An 11,512-nucleotide genomic window follows, 5' to 3' on the forward strand; every position below is an offset into this window, starting at 1 on the left:
AATAAACTTTCTCTCATACCATTCTAAAACTACGAACCCTTGAAATGGTTCTTAGTGGCTCTCAATCAAGTACAGCCTCAACAATGGCTGGATCCACTGTTATGCCCCACCTGCTGATGACGTGGCCTAAAAATCTAATCTCTTATAGTCAAAACTCGTATTTGCTGAACTCAGCGTATCACTGATGCCTCTAATCTCAATTGTCCGCTATCCCCGCAATGCCAAAAGAGGATGTTGCTCACGCTCTGTCTCCGATCTCGAAAAGATAATGATGTCGTTAATAAAATGACTACAAATTGGTCCTAACATGGACGAAAAACCTGGTTCATCAAATCCATGAATACCGCGGGTGCATTGTTCAGCCCAAATGGCATGACAAGAACTCAAAAGACTCATATCGAGTCAGAAAATACGGTTTTGAAAATATCCATTTACCGCAATCGCAACTGGAAATAACTAGAATGAAGATTAATCTTCGAGAAATGCTGCGCTCCACGCAGCTAGTCAAACAAGTCATAAATCCTCGATAGTGGATCCGTGATCCAGAAAATGACCTTGTTAAACTCACGATAATCGATACACAATCGCATGCTATAGTCCTTCTTCCCCACGAAGAAGACCTGTGCTCCCATGATAATGACTCCGACAAATAAAGCCCTGAGTTAACAACTCATCTACCTGAGTCTGTAGCTCCCTCCTCTCAGCGGGTGCCATAAGATATGATAGGGTGCTCGGAAAATCGGTACGGTGCCTGTTGTAACTCGATGCAGGGAAACAACCTCTCACTGGAGAAAACATAGGTATGTCCTGAAAGACATCCTGATATACTGAGACAACTCCGGTCTCGCTCAAAACTGCACCCCGATCCCGTATCATCACCTCTTCGACGTATGCCAGAAATGACTCAGCATTCTGGTTACCCCATGAGGTTGCTACTATCTATACAATCCCAACGAATGCTCACAAGTGTACTGTTTTAGCAAAACAGTCGATACTGATATTGTAGGATGATAACCATTCTATACCAAAAATGACGTCGAAATTCAACATCCCCAACACGACCATGACAAAGATGAACTCAAACTCATCTATACTGATGACACATCTCCTACATATACTCTCTATTAGGGACACCTCCCCTAAAGGAGTAGAAACTGATAATGGAATGCCAAAACGCTACGCTACAGGCTGATGTCTAATTATGACATCATGATAGATTAAAAAAAATGCGAAGCTTCTGAATCAACAAGATTCGAGCTGGATAAGAATTTACTACGAAAACTCTGTTCGCACTATGATCACGTGGCGCGACTACATAAACTCTGCTAATGGTCAATGCCTGCTACGCTGCTGGCGGTGAAACACATGGGTCCATCTGACACTGATGAATACTGTAAATAGCGCAATTATGGCCTATAGGCCCCTAAATCCTCGGAATAACCAGTAGCACATCTATCCTCTGATGCTGGCCGTAACTGCTACCCTAAGATTATTGACCCTGATCTCTATCATGCTAGTCTCCTGCTGGTGTACTGCGATAATTCTTCGCTCTATGTTCGATCTTGTTATAATTGTATCATGTGTCCCGAATCATGCGTTGCTGCGGTGTCATCAAATCATGTTTGCTATCTTCTTGTAATGTCTTTATTGCTGATAGTAAAAATCCTTACCTCGCTGTTGGGGTCCTCTAGATCCCATAATAGGCCTCTTGCCCTTGACATTGCCATCATGCTAGTCTTGATTTCGTAATTAACTATATGCATATCTCACTGTTTTAAGCAAACTAGCTCTAACTGCTTGTCGAAAAAATAAACAAAATTTTCCCAAATAAGTGATATTCACTGTCCCGACGAAAATCTGAAATCGTAGCTATTCTTTGCTGCTATTCTCCGGTGATATCCTCTGTGCTGATTGTATTTAACCTCTGGTTTGGTATTGAGTCTACATTAAGGAATTTCCACATATTCCTTTTTATTTATAAGCTGCATATGAATCCAATGTGCCCTGTACTATGGTGTTCTTAGTGTCCTACATCTTTCTTATTCTTACAGAGCCAAGCTTCCTGCTCTGTATCTCTATCAACAAATGGTTGTGATAATATAATCATTAGTATTACCTCTTCAATTGGCACAATTAGTACAACGGGTGGTGGAACTCCAGAAAATGTAATGTGGCTTGCTATTCCCTCCTCGAGTGTTGCTAGTCTCTGTTTCTGCAAACGGTGCCATAAAGTCGATCAAATATTGTGGAGCCTGCTGCGGTTTGAACTCTGCTTGCCCAGCTCTCCGGGTACGAGTTTTATCTCGACCGTATTCTCGCTCCAACATTTATAATATCGAGAGGAGAGCTTATGATCACAGTAAGTGAGATCGCAAACATATATACATATATATAACATATCACAATACGTATTCATAACATATAATATTCACGTAAATACTTTAAATCAACATAAAATAATTGTCAAAAAAAATTAAAATTTTGAGATATACGCACATATCATCCTCACTCATTCTAGGAATTCCTAACGGACTCTATACGTGAATCCTAGGAAACTCTATCCTAGCTCCACAATTTGACACAGGAATGATCCTAAGGATGCTGGAACTAGAGCTCTGATACCAACTGTGACGTCCCAGGGTTCACACAAGGCTGCAGTACCAGGTGAAACCCGGATTGTCAAACCTGCCAAGCACCAACCACCATGCTATGATAAGTTTCATCATCACAATCACTATCTCTCTAGTGAAAACAATAAATAGGTGAAGGTACAGACAGGTAAAAAAAAATAGGACAACACTAGATATACACAGAAGAAACATAAGAAAAATCAATAATGAGCCCAACTGGAATAAAATAGACATATCTCTGAGTCTGAATTGAATCTCAAATACAATGAGTCACATAAACAAAGTCTCACAATAGCTCTCAACTCTATGAAACAAAATACCAATCTAGATTCTGAAAATAATCAACTACATGTGGAGTTATACAATAAGTACAAAATATGATAAGTAACTAAATGGACAACTAAGAAGCCCCATCAACCTGCGACTCTCCGTGCGCCAGACTCGCTGCCTGAAAGGGGGGAAACAACGAGCGTCAAAGCGCTAGCGAGATCATTACTACCTCTCCCCAGGGGAAGGGATAGGAGTATATAAGAAAATAGAGTCAGTACATACATATATCAAATCATTCATATAACTCTCTATGAATAAAAAACAAATAATCAATGATAAATACTCCAATCTCCAACATAAAAAATAATCATCTCATCTCGAATTACGTCCGAGTGACCTGCTCTAATATAAGAGGATACCAACTAAACTAAAACAAACATATCTGCCGTTCATAACGGGTGTATCAAATTCTCAAAGAAAATACCCTACTCGCAGGTAATTTATCATAGAAGTAAAGCCTACAACTGATCAAATATTTGTGTGCATCATCTTGTACTATAGCGATACTTTTGTAATGCTCGTTACTCAATCGCTCTGCGGCAATAGAGTTTATTATTTTCCTATTCCGGATACATATAATAACGATACTGTTGTAATATTATTACTCAATCGTTCTGCGGCAATAGGTTTTATCTCCCTATCCCGGATACATGAAATAACGATACTTTTGTAATACTCTAACTCAATTGTTCTGCGGCAAATAGGTTTTATCTCCCTATTTCCGGATACATGAATTAATGATACTTTTGTAATACTCTTACTCAATCGTTCTGCGGCAAATAGGTTTTATCTCCCTATTTCCGGATACATGAATTAACTATACTCTTTCATATGTATTCATCCGCTCAACGTGCGACAAAAAGTATGTTAACACAACATAATCTAAGTGTACGTGCACATATCTCGGTGTGTTTGTCCATATCTGGTGTTCATCATCATCCCAGATGGTAAACAACTCTTAAGCATTATATATAACAGTACAAGATCGAGAAACTCTCTCAAAAATAACAAACAAGACCAAAAATAACAAACAAGAGCGAAACTCAATAAACATTTACGTAATATATCAATTTATTTCAAATCAGCACATCTGCAGTTTTCTGCAGAACATATCATTAGTAAATTGAGAATATCTTTCTCTGGACAAACTCTTTCTAAGAATAGTTTTTCGTTTTGGAAACTAGACTCACATAGCTATCATTTGCCATTGATTTGGTTCAGTTTGGAGTTCATATGATATTTCTAATTTCCGGTCAAACATTTTATATGTGCAGCAGATTTTCTGCATAACATATCATCAGTAAATTGAGCATATCTTTCTCTAGGAAAACTATCTTTAGGTATGATTTTCTGTTTTGAAATCTAGATTCACATATCTTTCAATTGGCATTAGTTTGGTTCAATTTGGATTTCATTTGTTATTTCAAATTTCTAGCTCAATAGTATATGTGCAGCAGATTTTCAGCAGAACATAACAAGCATGATTATTTGCACAAGAAATCATATGTAAACCTTCAATCATGCACGAAACTTTAAAACGAAGAATAAGACATCTAAATTCAGATAAACAATATTTTAAATTATTTTCAGATCTTAAAACACTTCTATAAATTCGTGCTTAATCTCTTTAACATGAAAAGACCTAGTCTTCATACATATATACAAAAGATCCAATTTTTATACACAAAATAATTGATTAGGCTCTATAAAACTCATTAAAAACTCTTCAAAAATATTTTAAAAACTGGGAGGGGGATTAGTAGAGATGATACTCGCCTGGGGTTGAAGGAAAAACTTGTTAGAAGCAACGTCGAAGGAGATCTCCACTCCAAAAGCCAAAAATCAACAAAAACCCAACTTGAAAGCCTCCAATCTTCTCCAAGAATTCAAAATAGGGTTTATGGGGGTTTGGTGACTGTTAGGGTTCTTAGATATGATAAAAGAAAGGAATTTTCGTGAAAAATATAGGTATTTATAGAGACAAACCCGAAACAAACCTGTTAGACCCGAACCAGGAAACCTAGTCTGACTAGGAAAATACCCCTTCGGTATTTTGACTGTAACTTTCTCATCCGACCTCAGAATGAGGTGATCTAAGACTTGTTGGAAAACTGCTGAAGAGACCTACAACTTTGATCTTTTACACGTTTCCAGATTCTAACTGCATCGGTATGAAAAATATAAAAACTCATAACTAGTCATTATTCCCAGAGTTTTACTCTTTTGGCCTTTGTGCATGTTTTTATATATATATATATATATATATATATATAGAGAGAGAGAGAGAGAGAGAGTGTGTGTTATATACATAAGTTTTGGTTTTATGGTTTTCTAGTTTAAATATGAAACAAATATTTATTTATATACATACATACATGTTTCATAGTTACAATGTTTGGTTTTAATAAAACAATGTGTTTGCCATATATACATGAAAATGAACACAACACACACACATATATATATTTCATGATTATATGTGAAAATAGTGTATTCTCGTATATAGACTTAACAATCATAATATACATCTTCTATTAAGTCTATAAAATCAGTTTATGAAGTTTCAAAACATGGTGTAGTCAAAATATCAAAACAAGTATTTTTCATTTTCATGTTTTGGACTATTTTGTAAAATAAAGAGATTTCACATTTGGGATATGCTTTTTTAAAACCAGTTTTTATAACATGTTTATTATCATGTCTACAATCATTTTGCAAAGTTTTATATTTTTTGGAATTTATTTGATATTTTTAAACCCTGTTTTAAGTTGACATGTACTGTTTAAAACAAGTTATGTGCATGTCTTGAGTCGACTCATGAACAGTGTTGAGTCGACTCATAAACTGTTATGTAGTTTATATTTTGTTTCTGATGAGTCGACTCATAACATCATGAGTCGACCCAGACAGGTTGATTCGACTCATGTCTGTCATAAGTCGACTCATAAACCGTGCTGGAAAGTGTGTTTTGTTTTTGATGAGTCGACTCATGACTTCATGAGTCAACCCATGCATGATGAGTCGACTCATGAATTTTATAAGTCGACCCATAAGCTGTTTTTAGCCTATAACGGCTAAGGTATGAGTCGAGCCATGATTTTTATAGTCGACCCATGATTTTTATGAGTCGACCCATAAAGTTTCCGTTGCACAGTAACGGCTATTTTTCAGCCTTGTTTTGTTTTGAGTTTTTGGTCTTTTTGTCTTGTTTTCTCTTGGCTTTGGGGTTTCTATAAATACCCCCACATATCATCAGTTTCATACTAAAGAGAAATGTTTTAAACTAGTTTAAGAGTGTTTTAACAAGGGGTTGAGTTTTGGTTTAAGTTTGTTTAAAAAGCTTTTAAGCATTTGAAAGTTTGTTTTGTGGAGATAATTTCACAAGAGCTTGAGAAAGATCATCCATTGGTGTTTGAGCATTCAACTCTTCTCCCTCTCTCTCTCTCTCTTGATCTATAGAGAAGTTTCCTTAAACTCAATTCTAGCTATTTATTGTTTTGATTCTAATTTCCATAAGCTAGATTTTAATATTGAGTTTAATTATTTATTTTTACTCTTTGCTTACACACACAACCATTGAGCTTCTAGTATTTTCATATATAGTATAATTTGGATTGTGAGGAGTGTATCATTAAGTGTGAGCTTATATTGTGTTCTCATCCATATTAGAGAACAATCATTTGTTGTATTGTGCTTATTATGAGATTCACTTTGTATTACACTAGTATACCGAGAGGAGTGTGTGGTGAGAGACGGGGTCACTTCCAAGAGAAATGGGGTCGGTAATAAAGCTTAGAGAGAGGTGATATTTCCGAGCACTTGAGGAAGGACACGGGCTAGAGACCAACACTTAGAGGGTGTGGAGTGTAGTTACATTGTGAGATTATGAACGTTGATCGGTGACCGTTAAAAACCGATATTGTGTGGTGTAAACGTTATTCGGGTGAGCGTAGAAAACCCGGTTGTGATAGTGAAAATCTCCTCGAGGTGAGGAGCGGAGACGTAGGTCGTGGGGACAGAACTCCGAGAACATATTGTTTGTTTGTGATTGCATTAGCGCACTTATTTTTATGTTCATATCTTATATCATCTTTGTATATTACTTGTTACTTATATTGCCCACTATCTAGTTTAGATTGTTTACCCTTATGTTATTTGTATATCCTCGCATATATCTCATAGTATATCTCATTGCTAGGATATTTTCCTTTGTTCATATTGCATATTCTTACTCATAACATACTGTATATCTATCTTACAAGAATAATTTATTAATAAGTTTTAATTGGCATAAAATTGGATTAGATTAGCACAAGACCCTAATCATCCCCCCTTAGGGTCTAACAATTTTCTTTGTGTTTTGTATACCTATAGCAAAGTTAAATTTTATAGTCATCTAATTAATTGCTATGCAAGACTGCCAAGACACAGAATTTGTTAAGAAATATGTAGAGTACAAAAATGTCAAGCCATAATTGTCAGTGTTTTAAATATCGGCCGCAATGTCGGACATGACAGTCGATATGACGGTTTTATACCCTAGCCGCCACGATATCCTTCATTTCAACGCGTATTGTGTTTCTGAGGTCATGTCGGGAACATATCGAAAAATATCGGGTATGTCGGGCGCCATTGCGGCCAAGAAATATCGGTCAAATTTCAGAAAAACCGGTTTTAAGCTTATTGGGTCAAGTTTGAAAAACCCGACTCGGAAATCAGGTGTCTACAATTAGTTAGTGATCCTAACATCAATAAGTTATGTACTTTTTCATATGTTTAGACAATATAATTATCAAGTATGTGAAGATTCCATTTATGATATTATATCAACCTATCCGATATGGCAATCCGATATTTTTTTCATGTCCCCCGATATATCCCCGATTTTCGCTATCCGACATGAATTTTGGCCGACCGACATGAACCCGACATCCGATATTTAAAACATTGATAATTGTACAAGATAGAATTATGATTGAACAACAAACTGAGTGATTAGGTTCATTACTTCTCATGTATGTCTATTGCATACTTGCATGTACATTTATAAATCTGGGTGTGTCCTTGTGTTGGGCTTTTTGAAATTTCCCCATGTCTGAACACTTGAAAATAACCGGATATCAACTATATCATGCATTTAGGAAACAACAATGTCCTTAATATGTAGCTTCAAATATCATAATAACATAAATGTAGCAGTGGAAATCAATTTTAGAAGATTCTATATTGATCAAAGGGCTTATTTTCATAGGACATTTTCACAGAGAACACACCATGATTGGTTTGAGAGTTATAAGGTTTCACTATTTAGCGCAATCCAATTAGGTATTAGTTTCATCCTAAGTTGCATGGAAATAGGTACTAGTACTGGTACGAGTGCGGATACGGGTACGGGACACGACAAAACTGTAAAATGTAGGGTACGGGGACACGACTACATATATATATTGAATTAATACTGTACATAAGATAATTTTCCCCTTCATGTGTCATTAGAATTAAAATTCTGATCACATTTTTGAGTTTCTTTTATCATATTGATTATCGTAAATTGTAAACTACTCATTTTTTACTAGACATCTAAACGACCCATTAACTAAATAGTTTTAAACTTGGGTATGGATTGAAAGGAATCCGACCCGTATCGCATTAGTTTCAAAAGACGGATGTGAAGTGTAAGCTCTACGTCCAGGAAGTCTTTGACAAGTGTTTTAAATTAACACATATCGTATAATTGAGTACATGTTGTAATAAATACATGCATATATTCAAGAAGTGTCCATGAAGTTTGGGTACGGGAAAGTGTCGGGTACGTGTCCGGTACGGGTACAGCTTCATTATAGAAGTACCCGGGTAACATACTTTCATCCAATTAATTTTCAATTACCGCAGGAAACTTTCAATTATTTCACGCGTAGTTTAGTTCTTATCTTTTGTATGGCAATTTCTCTTATGATCTTTCACCTCTTCCGGTGATAGTGCTTTGATTTTGTCTTTCTAGGCACTTCTCCATTGCACTTTTATAATTACCTAAGATGATCTTTTGAACTGATACAGTGATCTTCCAGGGACTGATTCCGGATCGTAATAGATTCTAGTTTTCTTCCCCTTCTAACAGCTTAGACATAACACTTCATTACTTCAACTAGGAACAACTTAAAGACGGTAATTTCTTTAATACAACATATCATGAAGTAAGTCATCCGGAACCTAATAGTTTTTACGTAAATCCTACTGACAAAAAAAATTGTATTTCGATAAAAAATAAGAAAAAAAAGCTAATCTGCACATAGGACACTGAGCTTTTAGGTAAAACTAGCATACATATAGATCAAAAAACTACGTACCTATGATGGGCGAATGGCAAATTGGAGGTAAAATGTTTCTTTTGCATATAAAGAAACTTTTCTGTAGCTGTCCTGTGGTTCGTTGGATGTCAATTGTGTGGAATAATTTCTCTGTGCCTAAGCACACATTTGTTTTGTGGCTTACCTCACTGGGGAGATTATTGAGCCAGCCATGCTGATGCATTTTGGGGCATTGAGTTCCAGTACATGTGCTCTATGTTACCATGGGGAGGAAGACATTGAACATCTATTTTTTCTTTGTCCCTACTCTGCCATAGTTTGGAAGAAGCTTCTTGTGTGGATGGATAAACGTTGAGATCCTACGAAGTTCCAGGATGAGCTCCAATGGTTTGTGCATCATACTAAGGGAAAGTCAATGAAGATTAATGCCCTGAAAAATTGCTTTCCTGCAGCTATTTAGCAATTGTGGCATGAGGGAAATCAAAGGAGGTTTCAAAGCAGGGCTCTTGGGAGTAAATTTTGTGGTCAAAAATGTTAGAATTGATATTATTGTTAGGGTATGTAGTTTTAATATTTCTACTCATCTCAAGTTTTGGGGTCGGACCTTGTAATATGTGTTGAGATGAGATTTTGTACTTGACCAGTTATACCTGGTTTCTAGCATGTACATTACATCCTCAATAAGTTAATGAAATGTTTCATTTACCAAAAAATAATAATCTACATACGATACGAGAAGCATAACCAGAGATGGACCATTTTACTAACGTAAGTGTATGATAACAAAACATATTAACATTTGTTCACAAAGTCTCATGATACAATGTCAGTGATTAAAAAAGAGTATAGTGATAAATATTGAAAAAAGAACTAGAATTACCTCTCCATGGAGCTTATTTCTCCCATTTCAGAAATACCATACGAAATATCCTCAAGCTGAGCATCCTGCCTTCACAACTTCTGGTAAATCAATAATGCAAACACCCAAAAGAATTCTTCTCAAAACACCACTAAGTGCACTGTTGCTGTCATCATGCTCCTCCCCACCCAAGTACTGAGGATACAATGAAACGGATTGTAGAAGACCATAGAAAATTCTCATAAAGTAGAATATCAAAAGAATCATTAGAAATACCTCATTCAAGACCTTATTTCTCCAAATATCAGAATATGATATAAAATGTCTTCAAGCTATGTATCTTAACTTCATGACATCTAGTTAATCCATAACACAGACACCAAAAACTGCCTTCTCAAGAGACACTAATAAAAGCATTGCATCGCCATAATCATGCGCCTCTCGCCCAAGTTAGAAACAAAAACATTGAAAGAAATATTAGAATTATCCTCCCTTCCTCTCCCTCCCTCTCTTGAGCTCTCAATTGAGCTTATTTTTCTCCCCATTCGGAATTATCATACGAAATATTCTCACCCCTGTCACTATAACATCTCAACATCAAGTTAATCCATAACACGTTTTCCTCATAAGACACCACTGAATGCATTCTCATCATCATCATGCTCCTCCACTCCCAAGCAATCCGTCCTCAATTCCTTCCTTGGCTTAGGAGAGATCCCCTTCGCCAACATCTCCTGATCATACTTCCTCGCCAATTCCACCATCCCCTTCTGCAACAACGCATTGATCATTGCATTATAAGCAAACACATCAGGACTCTCTCCATTCTCCTCCATCTTATTCCAAATCATAAAGACCGGTCTCAAGAACCCCCACCTCCCAAACTTCCTCATCAACATCACATAAGTATCCATCCTCGGCCTCACCCCACTCTCAAGCATCCTCTCAAACAAGCACAAAATCTCCTTCGGCCTCACACTATACTGAAAAAAGGAATGATAACTAATCACATTAGGCTCAATCCCCTCCTTCTTCATCCTATACAAAAACCCATACCCCTCCTTCAACCTCCCCTCCCTACACATCATCTTAATAACAGTATTAAACGAAACCACATTCGGCCGACACCCACAGTCAATCATCTCTCTAAAAACCCTAACCGCCCTATCCGCCCCCTCTGCAAACCCGGCAGCCTGAATCACACTATTATAAACAACAACATCAAGATCCAATCTTTTACTCTTCATCTCCCTATATAACTTCAGAGCCTTCCAAGGTTTCCCCGATTTCGACAATACGTTAAGATAAATAGTGTAACTGTGGAGGTCTTTGGGTATACCTTTTCGATCCATTTCGTGCCAGAGGGCACGGCAACGGGGCCAACA

The 11,512-nt window shown here is 36.7% G+C and overlaps 1 protein-coding gene across 1 annotated transcript in view; it reads right to left on the reverse strand.

The window, feature by feature from the left end:
* The window catches only part of LOC109835728 (pentatricopeptide repeat-containing protein At1g80550, mitochondrial), a 38,048-nt gene extending 26,542 nt beyond the window's left edge, over positions 1-11,506 (reverse strand). Inside the window, exons 1-2 of the mRNA XM_020403738.1 lie at positions 10,404-11,506; positions 10,149-10,322 (exon numbers count right to left, since the gene is read on the reverse strand). Coding sequence (XP_020259327.1) covers positions 10,751-11,479 — 729 coding nt within the window. The 5' untranslated portion in view covers positions 11,480-11,506 and the 3' untranslated portion in view covers positions 10,149-10,322; positions 10,404-10,750. The remainder of the gene's footprint in view (positions 1-10,148; positions 10,323-10,403) is intronic.

The sequence above is a fragment of the Asparagus officinalis genome, chromosome 3 (assembly GCF_001876935.1).
Source record: "Asparagus officinalis chromosome 3, Aspof.V1, whole genome shotgun sequence".
NCBI classification, from domain to species: domain Eukaryota; kingdom Viridiplantae; phylum Streptophyta; class Magnoliopsida; order Asparagales; family Asparagaceae; genus Asparagus; species Asparagus officinalis.